General features: G+C 40.7%; 1 protein-coding gene across 1 annotated transcript in view; it reads left to right on the top strand.

The window, feature by feature from the left end:
• The first annotated feature begins 2771 nt into the window (after positions 1-2771).
• chrna6 (cholinergic receptor, nicotinic, alpha 6) overlaps positions 2772-26887 on the top strand; it is a 36336-nt gene continuing 12220 nt past the window's right edge. The window contains exons 1-7 of the mRNA XM_031293613.2: positions 2772-3547; positions 15351-15490; positions 17004-17048; positions 19060-19169; positions 20526-20733; positions 23442-24053; positions 25248-25520. Of these exons, the coding sequence (XP_031149473.1) occupies positions 3490-3547; positions 15351-15490; positions 17004-17048; positions 19060-19169; positions 20526-20733; positions 23442-24053; positions 25248-25520 (1446 nt within the window). The 5' untranslated portion in view covers positions 2772-3489. The remainder of the gene's footprint in view (positions 3548-15350; positions 15491-17003; positions 17049-19059; positions 19170-20525; positions 20734-23441; positions 24054-25247; positions 25521-26887) is intronic.

Raw genomic sequence — 26887 nt, forward strand, 5'->3', positions numbered from 1 at the left:
ATGTGAGGTGAAAGTAGAAGGGTGACAGGAAGCACGGAAAGGAAGGAATGTATTGAGCAAGTACGCAAAATCAAGTAAAACAACCGAGGAAAAGCAAAGTATGAAAAGGGAGACAGAGATTGACGAGGACGATTGTATTGTTGGGATGACGACTGGAAAGAGAGGAAGTGCAAACGGAGAGAGGTGGAGAGACAAGAGGATGACACTAATGGCGCATCCAGCTTTTCCGAAAAACATGAATTAAACATTGCCCGGGGCAGAGCAGCAGCACAGGCCATGGTGCGTCACGCTAAACAATCCTGGCAGAAACATTGATTCTCACCTAGTTCCCCCTCTAAACTGCTTCACTAATGAGGCTGGCGAAGACAAGCGTGTCATGACGCCACACTGTGAGCTCAGCACTTGTCAGATGGCGACACCAGCAGCAGCAAAACCACATTATCCCCGCCGTGCTTATTCTGTTTTTCTTCATCCCTCCTTTTCATGCAGCGCTTGTCTGCCAGGATTAGACCCGGTAAACTCCTTCCAATCGCTAAATTTTGAAAGAGATGAAGAAATGTTTTGATGCTTTTACTTGTGTTGAAATGAGGGGAGGCTGATTATTGTGACAACACTCAGACATTGTTGTGAAGGTTGATTGTGTTTGTTCTGGTTGATATGGCCTGAGGGTAAAGGGGAGATCCTGGCATAAGGTGTGTGTATGTGTGTTTGTGTGTGTGCGTGTGCGTGTGCGTGTGCGTGTGCGTGTGCGTGTGTGTGTGTGTGTGTGTGTGTGTGTGTGTATGTGAATAAGCCCTGGTGTACACACACCTATGCTGCACACAGGATATTTATATCCACACATGCCACATCTGGTAGAGTTTCACCAGGGGCAAAACACCATATTTCACTTAGATATTGTACTAAATATTATTGTAATGTGGTAATCGTTTCATCCAGTCTCATAATGCAGTGGTTTCATTATCTTGGTAATTCATTTAAAAGATAATATTACATGAAACTAAATTGAATATGATTAGAAGGGGTGTATTGGATGGGTGGCACTGTGGCTCAGTGCCCCGTTAGTGTTGGTGGACTTTAAATATACTACATCAGGGGATGAAGTATATTGAAAAACACATCAACAGTAAAGCATTTGAACACATTATGGTAGTTTTTGAATGATAATGGGCCATTTAACTGTGGTATCTTTAGTTGCGATGCTGTGTTGAAGATGTGTGGAAGAGGAACTCCGCTGGACACTGTTCTTGATCATAAAGATTTTATTACATCAAGTTTTCAGCATCAATTACAGACCCTGCAGAGCCCGGAAAGTACACTGCCAATATGCACTCTGACTCTTGCTCTAAAACTCATAGCTTATATTGGGTATGTTTAGGTAACATGTTAGATAACATGGTACATTTAAGTTGACATAGCATGGGTTACTGTCCTCTTGGGGGCTCCCTGGCCATACATTATAGTTTGTTATGAAACCTTTATACCAGAAACATAATCATGATTCATATAAATAAGCCATTGGATACTACATAACAAAACAGCTCAACATACCAAATCATCTACAGTGCATTTTTTTATAGATCTAATAGAAAATAAACTAGTCAGCAAGGGTGAATTCTTAACAGGCCTACTGGGCCCAGTGACCCAATGGGTCAAGATACAAAAACCTCTGATTGTAATGATTGTTATTAGCATTTCTCTTTGGAAAGTCACAGGAATCAGTCGGTACCAGTGTCTGTGCCCAGTGGCCTAGTGTGTATGTGTGTGAGTGTGCGTGTGTGTGTGTGTGTGTGTGTGTGTGTGTGTGTGTGTGTGTGTGTGTGTGTTCTTGTTTAACTATATTCGTGGGGTACAAAAACCGAGAATACAGTATACTTGTGGGATCCGAACAGATTTATGGGGCCAAAATGCTGGACCCCACAACTTTAAAGGGCTGTTTGAGGGTTAAGACTTGGTTTTAGGATTAGGGTTAGAATTAGGTTATGGTTAGGGTGAGGGTAAGGGTTAAGGTTAGGCATTTAGTTGTGATGGTTAAGGTTAGGGTAAGGGGCTAGGGAATGCATTATGTCAATGACGGGTCCCCACAAAGACAGTGCCACGCACTTGTGTGTATGTGTGTGTCTGTGGGTCCATGTACAAAGTAAAAGCAAGCGCGGACAGGCACATACACACATGCACGCACAACCATTGAGTGAAGAGGTAAATTAAGTCTGTCTCTCTCTCTGTCCAGGACGCATCCACATCCAGTTGTGTCTTGCTCACTTTCTACCCACTCACTGACGTATTTGTTTGTGTCGACTCGGTTTAGCTCAGCTCGGCTAAGCATTACTCCCTTAATTACTTTGTTTAATGACGTCAAACCAAGCGTGGAAAATCGCGGGCTAAAATTAAACATAATCAGCGTGATCCGGAGGCACCTGGAGAGCATATCATACGAGCAGCGCTCCACAATGAGGCAGAGACGATGTCTCGGAGTATCTCAACTTTCCTCCTCAGCACAGCGCGGTGCTGCAGTTTAGTGGCTGGGAAAAGACACAGCATGCTATACAGTCCCTCTCTTATCTTGAATTTGGCAACCCAAAGAGTCTGAAGAGATGCAAACAATGTGCTTTAACTTATCAGGATACACTGACATATGTTTAAAAAAAAAATACGTGTCAACGTCTTAGTGTCATGCAACAGGACATGGTGTGAAAATGCTAACACTATCCCTCAAAATGAAGGAAGTGCGCAGCTGACTTCAGCACCGCGGACAGCTCTCAGTGAGGGGAAACTCAGTGGCGCTGTCCGTGGTCCTGAAATCAGATGCATTCACACAGAAGGAGCGATACATCATTCAGTCCTGCATTTACCATCAAACAGAAACTTTTCCACCACGTCTATATCAGCTGGAGATCTGGCTGTAAAAGCGGAGCACCTGCCGCAACTACCGACCACTGACGCAATTAAGTCAGATCTTATTCTGTTTCACTATTGTGATTACTGACCTCTTTGGCTCTGCCACAAAGTAATTAAGGGACATTCAAATGTGTGAGAGACTATTTTAGACGATATTTCTGAATCGACCTAAAAAAAAAAAAAAACCGTGGTGAGTGCAACACCTGCCTGTAGTTACTCGACACCAGTGCCAAACATTCCTCCTGAATATAACTCCATAGGCTCACTGTTTGTCTTTATAAATGAATGTTCTCTTCGTGTTAAATTACGCCTATTATCCTTCAAAGCAAGTGTTAGGACGGCTCTTCCCTCCCTGTGTGGAGTCCGTATTGATGCGCCGGAGGGGAGCTTTGCGCTCATAGGGGAGGGACGAACGAAGTGAAGTTCGGATCAGATCAGGAAGGTGCGCACCGGCAGATCGAGACAGACGGCACCAGGGGAGAGACGCACGTTTTCATGCCATTACGCATTATTTCTTTGGCTCATTGATTGAACCGATAGAGTTCATTAAGAAGAAAGTGAAGAGGATCCTCAAGCGACACGGGGGGAGAGATGCAGCCGGCGGCGAGATGGACTTTGCTGCTTCTTCACGTGGGTTTGATAGCGCAAGGTAAGTAGGATTTATCCCCGGTAGGCTTATATATGATGTACGGTACGTGTAACGTTTTTTTCTCGTTTGGTTTCAAAGAGTATTCGATGATACGGTGTGAGACAGTGCTCGATAGTTAACTTGGAGATTTTGTAATTGTTTAATTAAACGCGTGTTTTTTTGTTTTTTTTTAACTTTGTCTTAATCTTTGAGCTGTGTGAAGTCAGTAGTGGAGCTTCTGTCCAGTGCTAAAAAAGCCAAAGAAGTTTCCCAGCCGTTAGAGCTGTGGTCATCGATAGTCAGTCTCATTACTCTTTCAGTTTTAGAAAATGACAACATAGTTGCTAAAATATGTAATGCCAAACTGTCAATATCCGCCTTATGAATTCAAAGTTGTTTCAAATGTTTTTCTCTCTAAACATGATCGTGTCATAAAGCTCATCCATGACTCGGTTTCGTGTTAACTAGACCAACAAAATGAAATGCGGAACAATCCGGGAAATGAATTTGGATGAATGCAAATGTTGTTTTGAGGCGTGAGTCGTGATATCAGGAAACCAAAACAGATTTGTTTACAGGATCAGTTTGGCTGTTTACGGCTGGTGAGAGTATGGTTATACAGGGCCTGTGCCAACATTGTATTATTCAGACCAGACAGAGGGCAGATAGGACGGTTTCAGGCAGGGGAGATTGGCCGTCTGCAGGCATTTGATAAAAAACCTTTCGCACTGCCATGTGCGTCTTTGGATAAGTCTGATAACCTTATTCCGTTTTACCCTAATTATGATTAACATGTTGTATTGCATTTGTAGTGTTTTTGCTCATGTAGGCTACTGCTTTGTGAAATGGTATAAACATATTTTTTTAGAGCTTTAGAGTGAGGATATTTTGTAATTTTTGATGGATCCTTCCCTTTTCAAAAGGGGTATTATAGGGTTACAGGTTGTGACTTGTACTTTTTAAAACAAGAAAGAGAGCAGCTTTGTCTGTAGATATTGAGTTGAAATTGATGGGCGAAGAAGGGAGGAAGGAAGGAAAGAAGAAAAGAAAGAAGGAAGGAAAGAAGGGAAGAATGAAAGAAGCAAGGAAGAGAGGAAGAGAGGAAGGAAGGAAGGAAGATAAGAAGGAAGGCAGGAAGGAAGGAAGGAAGGAAGGAAGAGAGGAAGGAAGGAAGGATGGAAGGAAGGAAGGAAGAGAGGAAGAGAGGGTCAGAGGGAGAAAGAAAAGAATAATGCAAGGAAGGAGGAAAGGCAGGGGAAGGAAGGAAGGAAGGAAGGAAGGAAGGAAGGAAGGAAGGAAGGAAGGAAGGAAGGAGGGAGGGAAGGAAGTAAGGGAGGGAGGGAGGGAGGAAATGAATCTGGTATTGTTGAAATGCACCCAGCCTTAATCACTGACCACAGCTGAGGCAGAGAGCCTGCATGTGACCTGGAGCCTCTCTGGGAAATAGATGCAGAGACAGTAATTATGCTGCGGCATTTCAAAGCAGTAGCGTAAACATTTGCTCCAAGGGCATAAATAGCAGCTATCAGATTTATGCAAGGTGGCAGATAGGCTCTTTTATGGTTTATCAGGCTCCACACACATATTTCATTCCATGCATGACCCTCTTGGCTGCGAGGCGTCTGTGTGTGTGTTTATGTGTGTGTGTTTCCCTCACTCTCTTGTTCTCTGCAGTTTCAGAAGTCAAGTTTGTACCTAAATCATTTGTAAATGTTTGTGGAAAGTCGTGAACCTGAATCTCAATCTGTAAATGTAAATGTAAATGTAAATGTATACTCAAACACACTGCTATAGACAAATGGATCAATGTTAGCCAGTTAGTTAGTTAGTTAATTAGTTACCTAGTTAGTTAGTTAGTTAGTTTGCTAGTTAGTTAGTTAGTTAGTTAGTTAGTTAGTTAGTTAGTTAGTTAGTTAGTTAGTTAGCAGGCGAGCTGAAGACTCTAGGGATATTTTTGTGTGGTGACGTTTGGAGTGGTATGGTTAATTTACATTTTCAAATCTGTGTACATTTTCACAAATCAGAGTAAAAATGACAAATCTCAGAGCATACATTTTCAGCCAAACATCAACATAATAAGGAAACATTTATTATATTTATTTTTTTAGATAGATTTATTTTATATTTGTGCAAAATGTTGCCACCTGCCAACATGTTTTCAATCTTTGTTTTGCCTACAGTATCCAGTCGTGGCAACTGAAACATGGCTTTTCTGGTTATGTTTAGGCAACCCAAAGCACTTAGAAAGATCATGGTCTTGATTAAATGTTGAAAAGAAATCTACGCTGATTTAAAGCACAAGTCTTTTAGTAGATTAAACCTAAAATGTGGGAAATTAACCTTAGTCTGGGGCGTAAAGATCCTGTGCTTTGTACACACATCCATCCACTTAGACCTCCTCTCTATGACCTCTTTGCAATGTAGGGATAACTCACCCCTGGTTTTGAAGAAACATTGCCAATCGGCAGCAATTATGTTTCCTCTGTCACATATTTGGCAAAGCAAGTTAGTAGTATCGAAAACAATGTTGCGCATTGGGCCAGTTAAACTGTGATGCACTGTGTTTGGAGATAAGTCATTATTCTAGGGCTGTATCATCACCATGTTCAGTGCAACATTACACGACCAGACAATAAACTCTAGCATTGCTCTCAATCATCACATCAGCACTGTCACATCTTTTTCAGGGATGTGTGGGGAAATTCTGGCGAACAGAAGGCTAATGTGACCGTACTTTTAGCTGCAATTCTAGCCTCATGGCACCTAATATGCACATAGAGGTCCCCAATGCCTTCAAAATACATGAACACACAAAGAGTAAATAGCACGTACACATACAGTATATACCGTATATCTGTTGCTTCTGGTGGTTTCGAATGTGCTACTACTAATGTGTTACCGCAGCCTGTAGGTATATTCATGATGCTGTCCGCTGTTTTCAAATAGAGGCTGCTCTCTTAATGTCTTTGAATGCATGACTGATGATCCGGTCAGTGAACTGTGGTGATAAGGTGTGTGTGTGTGTGTGTGTGTGTGTGTGTGTGTGTGTGTGTGGCTGCGTGGTAACAAGGCTTATATCACAGCAACATTTACAGAGCAGAACACAGAGCAGAGGGGGCGTGGCTAAACACAAAGTGAGTCACAGATAAATAGGTTGAGAACACCTCACACTGCAGTGCTCACTTTACTGTAATCACACGCCTGTTTTCATGAACGCTCAACTTATCATTTGATCTCAACGTTTTACCAGAATGAAGTTTGGGAGTGTTTTATTCATTTCCAAAAAAATCTGGTGTCAGTTAACAGTTTTCTTAATAGCATATTTAGTGTATAATACCTGTACTATCCCACATTGTTGGTGCCTAATTTTTCTCCCTCTGGCTTCTCTCAGGGTTAAGATGACATTTGTTGAACCCCAGAGAGAGGATCACCACAAAAATGTAAATTTTTTTAATGAGAAAACCACTGTAGATATATTGAACTACAAAGGTTGAATGAATGAAACACATTCAAATTCATGTAACCCACTTTTTGGGTAATGTGCCTTGAGGGAAAGATGTGCAATTTCTACTTGATCTGCTCATTTTGAATGTGAAATAAAAGGCAATTTTCTTTCTGCATGAATATGTGTGAGCACACAAAGGCCTGTGCGGTGTCCTGTGAATGTCATGAGGCTTTTGATAGCACTATATTAGACCTATATTAGTGTTTATATCTGCAGAAAAAGAATGGAAGAAAGAAAGAAAAGAAAAATTAAAGGAAGTAGTTTGCAGGGTTTTGGGAGAGATGGAGCATTCTGCTTTCATAGACGTCACATCTTTTCCTATTCCATTTACTGGACACACACACATACACACACACACACACACACACACACACACACACACACACACACACACACACACACACACACAGAGTCCAAATTCCTGCTCCACTATCCTATCTTCTCTGGCTCTTTGCACCTGTCTCCACACTTTCACACTCACATATCTCTCAGGTTGTTGCCGTCATCAGCTTTCTACTTCATCTTACTCAGTTGTATCTCTGTCTTTTTTGCTGTCTCTCTCTACTTTTCTCCCCCCATTTAATCTCTGTCAGTTGACTTCAGCTCATTTCAACTCAGCTTTATGGGCACAATAGGAAAAGTATGAGTCGAGCATTTCAGCTCATCGCAAAGCAATTACTCCTTTATATAGTGTTTACCATACAAGCGTGGTGCGTAATGAAGATGTAAAAGTAAAAACACACTTTCTCTTTCACCCCTGTCTCTCTTTCTCTTGCCCTTTCTGCCTCTCTTGCTCACTCTCCTTTAAAAGCATTTGCATGCTCAGGGGAGAATGGAGGCTAAATGGCTTTCTAACAGTATCCTCTCAAATGGCCTATAAAAGGTCTCTTCTTCTCCGACACTCGTTATCCGTCCTTCACCTTCTCCCCCTCCCCCCGTCAGTATGCAAGTTGACCTCCAGCCCTCATGTCTTGGGTGCATTAAATATCTAACGGGATCTATATTTTAACCAACAAGCTTTCTACTGTAAGTGTTTTTAGACAGATTCTGCATAGCTAGTTGAATAATTGATACTGTACGTTTGAGTACATTAACCATACATGCTGCTGAATTTACTGTAATCACGAATTCCTCTTCTTTTCTCGATCATAACCTGCAGCTGGCTTATTTTTTCTGAATTCTGTTTTAAAAAAGGAGTCCGATTGAAACGATAAGCTCAACCAATAAACTACACAGTTGTACAGTAATGTCAAAAGACATATCAGACTGCTTCCTTTGAATTATCAATATGTTAGGACAAAGGTAGCCAATAAGCATATTTATGTCTTAGGGTCCTGACACACCAACCCGATTATTATCTGTTCGGTGTGTTCCGTGCCGTCGTCCGTTGGAGGAGCTGTCAGCCTTCATTTTGGCCGACCCGACATGTTCAGTCGGAGACAGGGCAGTCGGGACTCACCCGGAAATGGCGAGTGGATGAGCCTCTCAAAATCTGACGAAAATCTTTTAAACGGACCTTTGTCGATCTCAAGTCGGCGTCGCCTCAGTGTGTTCTGAGGCATTTTTTTGGACCTCGGGGACCCGACTGATCAGTCTGACTGCCTTTTCTGCTGACGGTCAGCCGTCTGGTTGGTGTGTAACAGCTCTTATAGTGGTCACGAAAGAAATGCTGGAAGGACACAGCTTCTACATGTTTGACGTGACACTGGACACTACAGAAATAATACAAACTAAAATTTGCTAAAATTAAAACCATGACACCAAACTTCTATTCCATATAACCCATCACTTACAGTAATGTCAGATGCTGATCATTCCAGTTGCACTAGCTGTTCATCTTCAAATCATATAAACGTTCCTACGTAGAGATTAGTTATTACTAAATATTTACACCCAGTAACAACCAGGCGTAACTGTTGCTTAGCTAAATGAATCAACTGACAAAACTAGTGTTAGTTTGCTAATATGCCCGGTTTCGGACAAGAGAGTGAAACAAGTAAGGGACCGTTCGGTATTTATGGAATGGCCCACCGGAGGAAAATAGGGGAGGGTCATGTCTTTTTATTCTTTGTTGATGGGAGGATCATCCAAATTTTTTTAGTCTAGGGGGGAGGGTCACCCAACTTTTGTATTTCGCTCACACATATAAACACAAAACTGCTTTGCTAGCATCTGCTGAAAAAATAATTTTATTCATTAGCATAATTGCCGTACTGTTTAGTTCAAAAACATCCAAAACACCATAAGAAAACATACCAGACGCAAGCTTTTATTTTGAAAAGTCAAAGCTTGCGGACTGCACCAAGCCGGGAGGGCATGCATGAGACGGGAGGTCTCCTGGCTGCAGCCATACCCGACTCAAATATCCTTTCGGTCCCGGTGATTATTTGTGAAATTGTGCAAACGACAGCCTTTTCAAGGCATTTGAGAAGGAAGGAGTGGTAGATGTAAGCTGCCAAATTGACGCTTGTCTGAGAAATGGAGTTTTGGATAATATTCAGCTTCGGCAGCTTTACCTATATGCTAAAATATACAATGACTGAGGAAGCCTAGTGACGAGTCCATAGCAACCAGTGTTGAATTTGTCATTACCCAGTGTCCTTTGTTGAATGGTCTCAATGTTTTATTGTTTTATTTCATGTGAATACTAATTTACTAGATACGTAACTTAGTATTTGAAGTAATGCAGTAATGCAGGAAGTGTGCATTTAGTTTCCATGCTTATTGTGTTTCCACAACTATATGGAGGAAATATTTATTCATAATTCAAATTGAAAGTCCAAAGAGAAAACGAAGCGAGATCAAATTAAAAATATTATTTTTTTTTTTAATTTTCCATTTGGCTTTTCCATTTGGATCTAATATTTGGCTTTTGAATTTAAATTTAACATTGGCTTTTCCATTTGGATTTAATATTTGGCTTTTGAATTTAAATTTAACATTGGCTTTTAATTTGGATTTAATATTTGGCTTTTCGATTTCAATTTAACATTGGATTTTCATTTGGATTTAATATTTGGCTTTTGAATTTACATTTAACATTGGCTTTTCATTTGGACTTGACACATGTCAATGTAAATGAGGAGGCGTGGCCCAAAGGCTGGTGGGAGGGTCTGAAACGAAAGGGGTGCAGAGGCACCTTATGAGGGGGAGCTTAGCAGGGGGAGCTGACTGCTGGGGAGCACACTGTTGAGGAGCATCTGTCTGCAGCTTGGCCACCAGGCTGGCTTATCCTCTTATTTCACATGATAGAAACTGATGATGTAGGCTAAACACAAACAACATTTCATGCAACAACAGTGAAGTTTTCATGTAGATACTATAATTGGGCCCGTGTTAGTGAGGACTAGATTAGCACTGTATTTAAAGCTGATTCTGGTTTCCAACTTCACCCCAGGTGTGTCTGTTTAAAACACGGACGGAGACAACACCTCTCTTTTGATGTTTTATTTAATTAAGCAACAGTACAAACATGGGTGTGGGTAGCTCTGCTACGTGTGTTTGTGTGTTGTCAGATCTCGAGGACACACACACACACACACACACACACATTGCTGGATTGCTGGTGAAGGGAGGGTCAGGTCTATTTTGATTAACGATCCTAAAACTCCTCCGGTGACCCCTGAAATAAATAACGAACAGTCCCTAATATGAAATATGGTCGACACATCTGACCTGACTTCAGAAAAATAACACAATAGTCACAGAAGACATTTTGACATGTTGTCACAGTAGGAAAATCACAGGTGTATATAATAAAATAATGATGGCTGGATTCCATTTAGCTGCTTCAGTTTCCGAGTCCTGTGTGGACGTGTCACACTGTCTTGGCTTACTGGGACACTTGTGTTTAATGTACACACCTGGGCTGTTCCTACTATGTCAAGTCAAACTGACTGCTGTGAAAAAGAACACGTATGTGACTGCGTGTGTTCCTTGCCCCAACTGACTTCTCTTTAGTGATGTTGACACGTTCCTAGATCTCAGAAATGTGCCTGGGGAGTACAATTTCAGTATAACTAATGAATTATGGCCAACATTATTAATCTGATCCATGCTGTGATAAACCTGGCTCTGTCGCTGATAAAATTGATCAACTCATGCTAGGTAGCTAATAATATTGACTCACATTTAATTCTAATAACATCCACACAGTAGAGAAACACAGCACAGTGGATGCATCCCATGGACTAATATTAACACTAGCTTGTCAATGATATGGTCTTTGGCCTTGGACGTAGCGCTAGCATGCTGTATGTAGTATGCTATTTAGCCAGACATGGCAGCGATTACAGCTCACATTATGGCAGATAAGAACACTTGTTTAGTCAATTCAAGACGCCACTACTTTAATGCAGAGTACCTTACTTACTACAGCCTCATGTACACCGCTTCAACATGTTGGGAAAGCCAATGCTTGACAGCCTGTCTAGGCACAGTTGCTAAGCTATGATTGGACAAACGCCACGTGGGTGGGTTTAGCGATCTGTCAATTGAAAAATTGTTTCATGCTTATTTGGTAGTAATAGATAGAAATTTGTGACATGATTCATTGATTGATTGATTTCTAAATTTCACGTTTGTACATGTTGGTTTTATTTATGCATCATGAAACACATTTTTCACTAGTATTGAGACTTTTGTCTTACATATACTTTTGTTTAAGTAAATCGTTTTTCGTCCCTTGATTTTTCACCTTTTTGCCACGTGATATGCTAATCCTAGCATGAGAGAGAGAGAGAGAGAGAGAGAGAGAGAGAGAGAGAGAGAGCGAGAGAGAGAGGAAATGTCCAGAGATGAAAGTGGGTAGAACCTGTGGCTCATAATTGGTTCTTTTATGATTCTCCACAGTGAAATGCATCTGACCATGTGTGTGTGAGTGTAGGATCCTGTTTTGATCAAAGAGCTGGTTTAGTCAGTGGTTTAGCAGCTCTGCCTTTGTAATTATACCGACAAGTATGCAGATGAAGCACCATGACGGTCCGTTTTAGTCCAACTAATTTCTCCACTTCTTTTCTTTTATCTTCTAATTAAAATCACCTTTCTTTCTTCCACCCTTTCTTCCGTCATTTCTTCCTCTCTTCCATTGTCTTCTATTTGATTCTATTTCTTGTACTTGTTCAAAAATACTACTGTCTGCACTGTGTATTGGAATATTTTGTTTTTGCCAAACATAGATCAGATGCAAAGTGTTGGGTATCATGCTCCTTATAAACTCTATTTAGCATAGCATTAGCACATGCTAGGCAGCTACCAGACAGAAGGCTATGAAGTCTGGATTCTCATAATCTTCTGAGTGACATCTTAAGAAGGCTTTGCTTTCGGTCTCCTCTCCTCTCCTCTCCTCTCCTCTCCTCTCCTCTCCTCTCCTCTCCTCTCCTCTCTCTGTCTTGCTGTTTTTTTATTCCTCTTGTCGTTCTCTCCAGAGGGCTGCCACAAGGAGTTCAGCACCAGCTGGGTTTCTGGTGTCATTGTTGTCTGCACGAACATGGTTATTTCTTGCCTTTGAGAAAGGGATCTTGATGTAATAGGGTCAGCACTGTTTCATCATTAGGATTTCAAGGCCTTTTTCCCAAAAGAAGTCCATTTTAATTAAGAGACTTTCCTCTCATCTATCCCAAACTCAGTTTGGCTGGTTTTAGTCAAATAAAGAAAAGTATTTCAAAAAAGAGTTTAGGGAAAAAACACAAGTACCTCAAGGCAAAATCTGCTGATGTCTTTGAGTTGACACAAGTAGGCACTGCAAAGTTCTCTATGTTGGTTCGTTACTTTGTTTGTTTGTTTTTTCTTTATTGCTTTCTTTATCCATTGTGTGTGTTCCCTCGCCAATCCAGCTCTCTCCTGCACCCTGTCCTCCATCCAACAACTCTGAGAGCTGCCCAGCAGAGAAGAATGTGGTATTGATCTAGATATTTATAGAGGGTGGAGGAGAGTGAGCGGGGTTTCTGCGTGACAACACTAGGAGCACTTGGGGTCTTGAGGCAGGAAGAGTAGGTGAATACCTTCACAAACGGCAGAGAGTGATAACTGTTGTGACTCAGTTGGCCTCAAGGCGGCAAACTGTGTGGGGAACTTTCAAGTCGTCACTTTGATATGGTTTACTTTGAAAACGTCTGTGGCTTGCACAACCTACAACAACTGGTTCATGTTGGTAACGTGTGCGGTTTAACTGTTATTCAATACCATAGATTTAAAAACATAATTCCAAAAATTTCAATCCTGGTTGATTTGGAAAAGTGTGGTTTAATACTACAGATCACAGGATTTTGGAGTTAGCAGACACTCCTTATGCAGCGTCTTTGTCAGAAATACAACAGATGTGTCTGTTTACAGTGCAGCCAAACAGACTTGTGTTGTTTTAATAAAGAAGTCAGTCAATAATTGCCTTTTTTTCCCATCATACCATGAGCAACCGCAATCGGATTTCATACTGCACACAGCACGCGTAGTTCTCAACACAACAGCAGAGCACAGTAAGTAATATTTAAAACTGACCTGCTGTTAGAAAATGCAGAAAATGACCATTGTCTGTGTTATAAATGCATTTTTTCAAACAATTGAGTTCACCACAACTCTGTTACCATGTTAGGAGTGAGCATCTCTCAGCTGCTACCTATAAGATTCAAACAGTAACACCTTTTCCTGTAAATCCCTCATACGTCGGAAGGTAATTTTAATTTGGTACAGTTCTGATTCACATGATAATATAAACCTGTGCCATTGTTACATAAGCCAGGAGAGTGCAATGTTTCTAAGTTTATTGTTATGGAAAAACTCAGGAGCAGCTTGACTATGGATATGTCACGTACCACTGCCATCCCAACTCTGAGTGTCTTTGTATTTCCAAGAGGCATAAAGCTGTTAAGTTTGGGTTATGCAAAGATGTTGATGGCGCCATAACATAGGCACCGCAAACACAGATGCTCACCCAAATCTTGTTGTTTTTCAAGTTCAGTCCATCTCTCTCCTGGAAATAGGCTAAGGTGTGTGTGAGGCCCTTTTACCCTTTTTCCGCCAACGGAGATGGTCCCGGAACAGAACATTCCCTTATCATGAAGCAGTATGGCTGAATAGATCTTCTTGGCCCTTGAGTGACCTCATGTTACCTAAGTTTTCCCCTTATCTCATCTTACCACAACATGGTGTTTCTAGACATTCTACCACATGTATTGTTTAAAGGAAAATGGGAATACAGAATGGGGAAAAACACTAACAGAACCAGCAACTCTTGCAACTCGATTCCTCACCTACGCTAAAAAAACAAACTTTCAGCACTTCATCTCCTGTCTCCTGTTAGGATACAGTCTTCAACTTCTCTGCACTAAGTTGAAGCTTGCCGTACAATTCCCACTTGGTGGACATGCCGATATTGTGCCTCAGGCCTTCGAGGCTCTTTCCTGGATAATTAGTAAATAAGGCCCGTCGTATTTTGGTTATGTTTACAGCACTTAAGCCGCAATCCAACCAAACACATACCTATATTCTGGTAAACAATAATATCTCACATACTTATACAGGATAAACACATCAGCTGCCACCACCTAAAAAAAGGCCATGCTTGTCACTGGGATTTATCTCCATTTTGATTTTGTATATTTCTATTCTGGGATATCTTGGATATAGTAATATACCACTCGCCCATACCGCTATCTAAATAAGCAGGCAGCATTACCCTTGGAGCTTTTAAAGTGATACGTATATGCAGCAGTGGTCAATTAATCAATTAATCAATTGATTCATGGATTTACAATGGTTTCCAGTAATGCCAATGACTTGGGCTGAAATGAAGCGGTGATCCAATGATCCTAAAGAAAACAGATATGATATACCCATACCATTCAGAGTGGACGCAGCTGCTTCCTTAGTTAGCAGTTTGCAATGCTGTGACTCCATTTTAAGCAGCCAGATCACACAAAGAAACACCCTAAACCTTTACTCATGTCATACATGAGTTCAAAGTAGACTTTGAACTTTGATGATCTAAGCAGAGGACCAATAATCCTAAGAGACTTTTTCTATAGACGATTCATCAAATTTAATAAAAAATTCATCTACTCACTCAAAAGGCTTATTGATGTGACGTTGTATCAAAACAAAACTGGAAGAGGCTAATGTCTATTTTTCTCACAGTTCTGTGATTAGCACTGTCAGTATAAGCCCTTCAGATTTTAGATTTCTACAGAATTTGTTGCATTCCTTTCAACTGTTCTTTGTGTTCACATTCACTCATCCAGTCACTGATCTCTCTCTCTCTCTCTCTCTCTCTCTCTCTCTCTCTCTCTCTCTCTGTCTGTCCCTGTCCTCTTTCTGTCTGTCCAGACTGCTTTTCATCCAAGGCAGAGGACCGGCTCTTCAGGAAACTGTTCAGAAGATATAACCAGTTCATCAGACCAGTGGAGAATGTGTCTGACCCCGTCACTGTGGAGTTCGAGGTCTCCATCTCGCAGCTGGTCAAAGTTGTAAGCTATACACCCAAACACACAGACACACACCGGAGTATATGTTCTAATTGTCCTAACAAAGCTTGTAAAGACTCAGTTCAACATGATGTCAAAGGTGTTTAAAGCACCTTTAGACATTCATTTCATACTTTTCTGTATAAGTGTGTATGAGCAAAGGTGAACGTTACCAAAATGTTGTTTCACTAATTGCATCCTCTCAACAGTATGTGATAGTCTGTGGGAATTCAGAGACTTTTTTCCAGCGAGCATCTTGATCATATTTCCTACCTTTCACACAGAAAAGGCAAAAGATAAGCTGCGGAACGAGGGAAGTGAAAAGCAGAAAGTAAATACAGTCTTTATTTAGTCCGTTCAATTTCACGGATTCCGAAAATGTCACACTGTGTTGTTATACACTGCTGTTTTGCTTTGGCAATGTTAAGTTGCAGCACATCCCCCGGTGAAAAGAGGTTTTCAGCTCTGAATGGAAATCCTCAGATTAAGAGAAAACTGCCTGCAGGAGCCTTTTTTCAGACTGGACTGATATGTAGCTATAGCTGGTGGGATGAGGTGAGAGGTGAGATTTATCTAAAGGTCGGTGGATGTGCACGCGTGGGCGTTGGTGCACTGGAATGTGTCACAATGTGCACATATTTTCACATATCTGCATGTATACAGTGTATGTGGCTGATGTATTTTTCTATGCAGTTTATGTGGATATCTGAGAATCACAGGACTGCAAATCAAACTGAATTAAGGTCAAGTAGAAGGGTGGAGACAAAGTGACATCTGTAACCTCTCCATCTATTATTAACTGACTCACAGTGGACCTTTTCAGTCAATCAACTCCTGCTCTAGAGGACAAAGATTAGAGAACAAATTCCATTTCCTTTTGAAAATGCTGTGAATTTTTATTCCTAGCTGTATTTTTCCTCTACATGGTGTGCACTTTGGTTGTAGTTATTTCGGCTGCTGTACCAACAAAACACACACACACACACACACACACACACATACACACACACACACACACACACACACACACACACACACACACACACACACACACACACACATACACACACACACACACACACACACACACACACACACAGTGCATTTCACTATCTTTGTGGGGACCCATCATTAACATAATGCATTCCCTAGCCCCTTACCCTAACCTTAACCATCACAACTAAATGCCTAACCTTAACCCTTACCCTCACCCTAACCATAACCTAATTCTAACCCTAATCCTAAAACCAAGTCTTAACCCTCAAACAGCCCTTTAAACTTGTGGGGTCCAGCATTTTGGCCCCACAAAGCTGTCGGGACCCCACAAGTATACTGGACTCCCAGTTTTTGGACCCCACGAATATAGTTAAACAAGCCTGCACACACACACACACACACACACACACACACACACACACACACACACACACACACACACACACACACACACACACACACACACACACACACACAGTTCTGCTTTCTAACAACTGATTTATTCTCCTTGTCTTTGCAGGATGAGGTGAATCAGATCATGGAAACAAATTTATGGCTTAGACATGTAAGTAACACACGCACACACGCACGCACACAGAGTTGAGTGAAGACAGAAGAGGGGTCATGCTTGTTAGCACATACATATAAATACTAAGCAGACATCAATATGGGTTGTCACACTCTCTCTACCTGTGTGTGTGTATGTGTGTGTGTATATATGTGTGTGTGTGTGTGTGTGTGTGTGTGTGTGTGTAAATGTCATACCTCACTGAAATGCTACACCACAGAAATAGAATGAGAGTAGAACGAATAATGAACTGTTGGCTGTGGTCTTTGACTAGTTCAAAAAGAAATGGCTCCACACTGTGCACTGACCACAGAAATAGAATGACTTATCCCGCTACAACGGTCAAAGTTGCAACAGTAGGCTACACATAAAAATGGCCACCACTCTGACCATCTTGCTATGTTGATTTGAGTGGGAATGTTCGTTCTACTCTCATTCTATTGCTTTGTGTTTAACACAGTAAAAGTAAAGGAGAGGGGACAAAAAAACACAGATATCTCAGGTAGACATTTGAATGCAATCAGGTAGTGATCAATGTTGGTGTCATGGTTAGTCACGCTTTGTCTCTAAGCAGATCTATAGCCACGGACCCCAAACTCCTGACCTCCCACAGCCAGCTACTCTCCCTAACAACACATTTTGTCTCTGTCCTCCAAACTGCTACTTAACTGATACCTTTTAGTTATTTTCATTCTTTCTCGCTGTTCTAAATCTGTATTTCTCTTTGAAAAAACAAATAATTTAAGCTGCAATTTATACAGTAATAAACATTATAGACATTGCCGTTTTAAATCATTGACTAATTGCGGCCAAACAGCTGTTGGATGCTGATGGGATTCAATGGTGGATAAGATGATCTCTGAGCTCAAATTAAAATGCATTGAAAGGCCTGTATAGGCTGATCTTATTTGGAATGGCTGAGCGGTTTATTTATAACAAGGCATCACTAATGAGAAGCTGTGTCAACACCAAAGTCACTGATAAAGACTTTGAATCGCAGCCAGTGGGTTTACAGTGTTAGCCGTTTTAGAAAGCCCCCCTTGATGAATTTATTGCATCTGTTCTGCAGTAGCACTGCAGGGGATTCCTTCTGTGGCAGCATACAGTATTTCTAAATGTGTTTGCTTTAAACTCCTAAAAACCAAGCTCCATTCACTACTTTTATGAAAGGAAAATATAACTTAATTTTAAACAGTACTAAATACTGTATAATTGATGTGTGTGCTTGCAACACAGAATAAGAATATTTTCTCACCCTTCTATAACTATAAAGAATATAGAATACATAGCCTCATTTTTTTTTAGTTCTGCTCCTTACCTTAGCTACTCTATTTTTCTGTTACTTCTAGCATGGTGACTCGTTTTCTTGTTGTCATTTTAGTTCTTTTTTTATCCCTCATAAGGCAGTCAATACTGATCATGTGTGAAAATGATGTAGAATCATCTATATGTGGTAAACAATAAGCCATACATCTCCAGTGAGCCACATTGTAAACACCCTGGATGAATAAATGAAAAAGCCAATGTAGCATGACGTGGTTAATTAAACAGCTCCCAGGTCATAGCTGGATATTAATCCGCCTTGCTAATGAATGAATTCATCTTGAATGACATGCAAATAGCCAAGACTAATGGATCTACGGCTCATGAAATGTTACCCTCAGGTATGTTGACAGCAAATGAACGCAGTCAGTCTTCTGTCTGAGCTATTTACTCATAAACTCCCCTCCTCTCCCAACTGCTCTTTATTCAGATGTATTTTCGATTTTTTATCATCTGCTTATAACTCTATGAGGAACTGCATCAATAAAATACATGTTTGCTTGATTTTTTTTGCTACCTTATCCTTATTTGGTTCTACTGTAAAACATCAAAGGAAGTTCTGCCTGCAGTATAAATATGTATTTCATGTCTCCAGTGACAAATACTGTCTGCAGTGTACAATGCAAAATACAAAACACAAAACAGATGGTTGACTTGCTCTCAATGTTTTTCGCTGCTCTCTCAGATTTGGAATGACTACAAGCTGCGATGGATGCCGGCGGAGTTTGACGGAATTGAGTTCATTAGAGTTCCATCGAACAAGATCTGGAGACCCGACATTGTGCTCTACAACAAGTGAGACTGTCACCATCATAACCATCATCATTAATTTTTAGCTTGTTAACTGTTATCGCAATTATTATTAGAAATAACACACCAGAAAACAACAGCATTGGTTGTTTGATCAAAATCCAATTTATTTTCCAGACAAGTGTCCTGTTATAACTTTGCATCCATTGCAAATTCAGTCTCTAAACTTAAAGCTGCACTCATCAATTTTTTAGCAATGGGTCAAATGTGAGAGGCGTTGCTTATAGTAATGAACCCACGAAGAATTTTGTCACCCAACTGCAGTTCCTGTCAGCTCTACAGAGTTTTAGTTTCTTTCAGCTCATTGTTTTGGTTTCATAGCCCATAACTTTACTGCTTTGGTCCACTTTCACCACTCTCACTCACCTTGTTTCCAGCAGCTTGAGGCAGCTGTTGGTTGTATGCCACTTATTCAGCACAATATGGCACACAGTTAGCGCATAGCTGGTGAACATAATGGAGCATTTAGTAGCTAAAGAGCCAGAAATCTCTCCTCAGGCTTTGGTGGAGACCAAAACAGAGCTAAAACAAAAGTGAATATTGGACTAACATTCATCAAGTCACCAAAAACACAACTCCAAATTAATGCTAATGCTGATCTGTGTCTGCACATGTGTAAATAGGTAACTGCGAAACTTAGAAAAATTGAAAATGACTGCTTATTTAACCACTAGAGCTTATCTGTAGAGATGAAAGGTCAGAAACCGCTCATGTTAATCATTTTGCGACAGTCAATGTGGATTGCACTGACAAAAACAAATTGTATTACTATTTTATCATTTCGGCATGAGAACATGTGTTATTAACATCATATATATTACATTAATGTCCAAATTACTTGAAGCACAAATGTGTTTTATACCTTTATCTGCTGCACTGTGCAACAGACTGTGCTGTAATTACACTGAAATGTGCCAACTCGATAGTTTATTGTTCACGCTCAGTATGTGCTGCGCTGAGCCTTTCCATTTTAATTTACCTAATTGTGGCCTAATTTATTTTTTCTACTTACAATAGTGACTCATTTTGTTAATCAAAGGCAATTTTGTATTTCACAATAAGGCATAATGCAGCTTCATTGTCCTCTGTCTTTTAATCCTGATTCTCTCTTTATTACCTCCATAACCTCAACTTTTTATCTTCTACCCTCTTTTGTGTTCTTCGATTTCATTTTCTCCTTTCATTTCCTCTCATTGTTTAACGTCTCTGCCTCCCTCTACTCTAACCTTTGTGTCCTATTTAAAACCCATATATGCTTGTATCATATCTCCTCATATCCTCTCTCATATGTGACTACTGCGTGATTACACACACATACACACACACACACGTCATATACAGTGCTGTAGGTGATTTTCTGGTGGAGGATAAGACCAAGGCTCTGCTGAAGTTTGATGGTACCATCACCTGGGTTCCTCCAGCCATTTTTAAATCTTCTTGCCCCATGGACATCACCTATTTCCCCTTCGACTATCAGAACTGCTCCATGAAGTTTGGCTCTTGGACTTATGACAAAGCCAAGATTGACCTGGTACTTATTGGGTCTAAGGTAAGTGTTTGTCTGGCGTAACTATCAACTTCTTATCTATTTCATTGTTTTTCTCTCTGTCCTACCTACTAGTAAAGCACTGCTTACACTCATCGGTTATTGCAGCTTTCCACTAGATCCAGCAACATAGGGCCTCTCAACGCTTTCTATTACTGTAATTTCCTATGGAGAGCAGGAGAAGCAGTCGCGCGGTGCATGGTGGGATCAGTGCGTTTGAAGGGGGGGTTGCAGTGTTTTTGCATTTGCATTCTTGCATATTTGCATGAGATCAACTTTGGTGAACTTTCAAGATGGAGGAGATAAATAATAAATGTTGCTGCATCTAACCCTCCAGTATCGCCTCAAAATGTGATGGTCATTCGCCTGCATTCCTGTGACCGTGTCTTAAAGTTGAATAGACCTCAGCTTTATGTAAATGAGTCCGTCCAGTGCAACGCGCCTGGCTCATGGACTTAGGACCAAACTGTTAAACTAGTCAGTGTATTTCTAAAATAAAATGATTTAGCAGTGGCATTGCCTACTTCTCTCCTCCTCAAGGTACTACGGGCGGAAAATAGCACTTGTGCTACAACCTGGCACAGTGCATCTCTCCTTGTTCTTATACAAGGTTAATGTTAACTTGTGCATTGTCCCTGTTTAAATAAAATGAATCAACTCAAATGTTTTAAGAAATAGAATTTAATGGATTGTTTAGATGGAATAACTAATAAAGTTTATGAGCAGGCCGCCATGTTGTTGCCTGTTTGAAAGGGGAGAACAGCGCATTTTTATCCAATCAGGATAGATGATACATTTCACGATAGAGTAAATCACCGACATGAGATGCGGCCAGTTGAGTGGAGCGGCATGTCCTCGCCTGACCTGGTGGAAATGCTCCGTAATTCCAAAGTAAATCCATCTGCGGCAATATTAGATGCTCAGAGCAACTGCTCAACCGCGCACCGTGAGATGACATAGTATAAAGAGCGACAAAGTCTGCAGGGATAAAGAGCAACAAAGTCCATGTATGGAGAAGGTCGGGCTGGATGGATGGGTCAAACAAAGACAGGACTTTCATCAACGAGACTGCTGCTCTGTCCTACGTCAAACCAAAAGTCAACGTTGACTTAATTAACTTTTGTACATAAGTTAACTTACTTGTGTAAAGTACTGAACAAACGTCACACACTTAAATTACATAACAAACATGCTTATTTGAACCCAAAACACGATCTTTTCCTAAACCTAACAAAGTAATTTTCTCACCTAACCCTACGATTGGTCAGGATCCATTGCCGTTACTTTTTAACGTGCAGGGTAGCACGTTAAAAAGTAACGGCAATGGATCCTGACCAATCATCCGTATGTGACAAGTTGAGTGTGAGAATGTATTCCAACGTGTATCTACTGTAGGGTTTATTATTCTGTCTTTTATTAAAGGGGTATTCCACCGATTTTACACACAAACGTCAGTTTACTCTAATGGAGACCACTACTCAGCATGTGAAAACAGTTATATAATGTCTTTTGTAGCTCTGGAGGGAGCTCTCTGAAGTCTGAGAAATTAACCATGATGATGTCATGGTGATGTAAAGAAAACTTGCCTCATAAACTTAGGGCATGGAGTTTGAAAGTGGAGGGCGCATGAAAAGATGTTACTGAGTTGCATTTTAGGAATATTAGGATTCAGCGTTTTTTAAGCAGGACCCATTTTAATCATTCTTTCTCTAATCTGTCTCTTGTAAGTGCTCCAACTTAATGAAAGTGCACTAAATTGCTGGAGTAGTAGGTAACTTATGTAAAAATAACTTTTTGTTATATTTGCTGAAACTGTCACCATATCTTGACAGTAGTAGATGAGACAGATTATCAGTGAAAAAAAAACCCTGCTCCTCTGGCTCCCCCAGTGCTTGTCATGGCATTTGCAAGTTTCCACCGCGCCTGAACATACAACAACCAATCAGAGCCGAGCAGTCTTTTATGAAAATGAGAGCGTTTTTGACCAAGAGGAGCCAAAACCAAGCACCGCCCAAATTCATTCATTTTATGTTAGAGACTTCACGGCTCTGAATAGTTATTTTCTCTACACCATTAGGAGCACCAGGAGTAGGCAAAGGAAGGTTTATGTAATACTCTTTGGATATAGTGACAGTTTGAGCAAATAGGACAAAAAGTTATGTTTTTATCAAAGTTACCAACTGTAGGTTTAAACATCTTTTATCAGTGTGTGTTTAAAATATAATTCCAGTAAGAAAAATGTAAAAATTTAATTTGAATTTTATAATATTTGGAACATAACCATTCTGTAGTTTAACCATTTTGTTTTTTGCTTGCCTAGAGGGACTTTGGTCGTTAATCGAGCCGCATTTGCATTTTCTCTTATTTTTTCTCTTTCTTCCTATAACTGTACGATTTTCTGTAAGATCAGTAAATATCACAAGACGGCCTTATTTACTGTAAACCACAGCGATCAGCGTCTTCTTGCAGCAATTTACAGTATGTTGGGTGCATGTGGACATGAAACAGGTGAAAATCAGTTTTCATTTGTTTTGCACATTCTTAAAAATCCATATTCATCAGGAAGACAACTGTAAAAATCAAAACCATGAGCCTAGTATGTATTGTACTGACTTACAGGAGCCTTGTAAGAATGGTAAGTTGAGCCTGAATGTTGTTCTGGTGGTAAATCATTGCATGATTTGATTTTAGGATCTTTATCCATCACCTAGGTGAACCTGAAAGACTTCTGGGAGAGTGGCGAATGGGAAATCATTGACGCTCCAGGCTACAAGCATGATATCAAATACAACTGCTGTGAGGAGATCTACCCAGACATTACCTACTCCTTCTACATCCGGCGCCTGCCACTATTCTACACAATCAACCTCATCATCCCCTGCCTCCTCATCTCTTTCCTCACAGTGCTGGTTTTCTATCTCCCGTCTGACTGTGGAGAGAAGGTCACGCTCTGTATCTCCGTCCTGCTCTCCCTCACTGTGTTCCTGCTCGTTATCACCGAGACCATCCCCTCCACGTCGCTGGTCATCCCGCTCATTGGAGAGTATCTGCTCTTCACAATGATCTTCGTCACGCTCAGCATCGTCATCACTGTGTTCGTGCTAAACGTACACTACCGCACGCCAATGACCCACACTATGCCGGATTGGGTGCGCTCTGTGTTTCTCAGAGTGCTGCCGAGGATTATGCTGATGCGGAGACCGATTGACGAAGACAGCAAGGCTGGGGGGTTGGACAGCAGTGGGGAGGCAGGAGGAGCTGGAGGGGGAGGAGGAGGCGGAGGAGGGAAAGGAGGGAAGAAAAGAAAGAATAGCTTGATGCAGGTAAGGCGTCCCCATCCTAAAACATCTAGTCCACTTGAGCTCTTAGACTCTGACCCATGTGTCATGTCTGGACCTGTTATATAAACCACAAAAAGTTTGGGGGGTTATGTCATCTTGATGTGGCTACACTGGGCTGGAACTAGAGGCCATGAATAATGGTACTACCGCACCGAGCACAGTTTTTATTGAATATTCTACAGTTTCAGGGGTTTCAGTCATTCCTGGAAGGTATTCATAGTATTGCAATCACTTGTTCATGGAAAAAAAGAGAAAAGGTTGTATCAGGAATGAAAAAGAGAGCTAAAAGTGTGAATGTCCAGTAAACTGGCCCATTGAGAATCATTTACAATTTTAACATCTACATTTTTGAAGTCAGTTTACTTGGATAGCTTTCTATTTCTTTGTGCTTCAATCAGTAGCCGTGTTTCCATTCAGTTGTCAAGCAAAGTTTAGTCTAACTTTTGAAATGTTGCAAAAAAGAAATGTGAATTAGGCGCATTTTCATTAACTGGTCTGGAGCGAATAAACTAGTTGAAGTTGGCGGTATAGATATATATTTCCATACACCTTTTCTAATGTGTACTTCAAAATGTGCATAAAAAATGATAAGGGAGAGGCAGGTGGGCTTTAGTACACTATAGCTTTGACTTAATCCTGCAGCTGCAGCGCTGAACTCAATATAATATCTATAATGTAACAGTTATAGCAGAGAAGAGCAGCAAGGGGAAGTAACTGAACTCTTTCCTACAGTAATACTCAAAATGTATTTCTGTATAAAATGAATTTCTCCTTCTAACAATTTGAAAGCTTGCTTGTCCGACCATACAACAGTCTTCCATCTTTGAGTACTAAAATCCTTTGAGATATAGCTTCTAACTTCCTGCCATAACTGCCAGGTGAATCTACTAAAACAAAATTCTCTACTGGTAAAGAATTTTAACAAAGTTATTTGATCCAATAAGTTCTTTATGATCAACACGGAGAGCTCAGAGTAAGCACTTCAACTACAACTAAAAGTTTTACTTCCCTAATCACTGGAAAGAAACAAGTATTTTCTCGATATAACCGTGATAAAGTTGCACCTACAGATATATCCCAGAGACCTCTGTTTTTTATGAAATTATGACGTGAGAATGTCGACTTTGAGTTGAAGCAGATGCAAACCTTAATCTGAACTCTGGTTGTGATCTCCAGCAGGTGGGAGGAGGCTCCCTCAACTGTCTGGAGTTCGGGGACAGTAAGTTCTCATCTGTGGAGGGCTGCACTGGGAAGAAAGGCTCTTGCCCCTGCCAGAATGGGAAGGAGACCCCAGAAACACCAGACATGGGGAAAATAACACGTCAGCTGAGTCCACAGAGTATCAACACGGTGGTGGCATTTTCTGTGGTCTCACCTGAAATCAAACAGGCCATTGAGAGCGTCAAGTACATCGCTGAGAACATGAGGAGTCGCAACAAGGCCAAAGAGGTGAGCCATTGTTATTTTCACTGTATTTTAAAGGGGCGCTATGCAGTTTTGGCAATTTCTTCGCTGTTTTCTCGCATTTGCTCGCAGGTTTCTCTATAGAGCTCCCCCTACAATTTCGGAATAGATATTTAGCAACACTGTAGTAAAAACTCGTTGGCGACTCTCCCCCCTCCCATCTTCTCCCTCTGGTCATGTGCATTTGTTTTCATAGAAGCCGGCGAATGCACGGAGCCATGTCCACTGAGGTAGACAGCTAGTAAGCTAGCTAGTAAGCCCGTAACAGACAGCGAGCATAATAAAAACCTTTACAGACAATAGCAAACATCCTGAGGTCACAATAAAAAGAAATACAAAGATTAAACAGAGTTTATCCCAAAGATACTTTACAAGTGCAACAGCAAGAACGCCAAGTCAGCATCGGATTTGCAGCCTTCTGTTTGTCTCAGTTCACGCCATTCTGAAAACGCAGGTCCGATGTTTACTCGTGTCTGACTCCTTGCTCGGTCAGTCTGCCCTTTCCTCTTTCTCTGTTCCTCCGACAATGCTTTCCTAGCTTTCTGCTTCTTTTTTGCCAGCTCAGCCATGACGATAGTGTGAAAAATTCCATTGCTACCTCGTTCTTATAGCTAGCGACTCACCGGCTGAAAGTTGCAAGGGTGTTTTTTCCGCTCACAGTCGCTAGGGGGAAGCGAGACAACCACCATTCAACTCGAGAAAAAAGTCATATAACCATTCCAATGACTCCAAAGCTGTTCAGTTAAGGTAAATTAAGCTAAAAAAAAATGCATAGTTCACCTTTAATCACTCTGATTGTCAATAAAAGTTAAGTAAAAATAAAATGCAACGCAGGCTTTTCATCAATAGCCGCTGCTGTTAGAAAGTCCTCCAACAAACATGCAAAGATACCCTGTCAAGGCAGCCATTTTTGGTTGTTTTCTTGTGTTTACTGTCAGATTCATACTGTGTATTTAAAATAAAAGCATCTATTAGACACGGAAAGAACAGAGGGAAAAGAATACTGTTTCTCCACAGAAAAATCCAAGTGAATTAAGTGAAATAATTATCTATTATTGGTTTAGATAATCTGGTTAAACTATTGGCTTGTTCACAACCTGTCTTACTGCTCATGTATTGTGCCCTTTTAGACTTATTCTTTAACACATAGTACAATGCCACTATAAAAGATAGAACTAATGGCCTAACTAAATAATATATAATAATCAGAATTATTTTAAAAAACCATCTACATAGTGTCACCTGATAATTGTACTGTAATTGTAATAAGCTATCAGATTTGAAAATATTGTGCATTTTATGAGAAAAGCATGCATTTCTAACATAGTTAGATATAATATGTATATAGTGCA

The sequence above is a fragment of the Sander lucioperca genome, chromosome 4, assembly GCF_008315115.2.
Source record: "Sander lucioperca isolate FBNREF2018 chromosome 4, SLUC_FBN_1.2, whole genome shotgun sequence".
Taxonomy (NCBI): Eukaryota; Metazoa; Chordata; class Actinopteri; order Perciformes; family Percidae; genus Sander; species Sander lucioperca.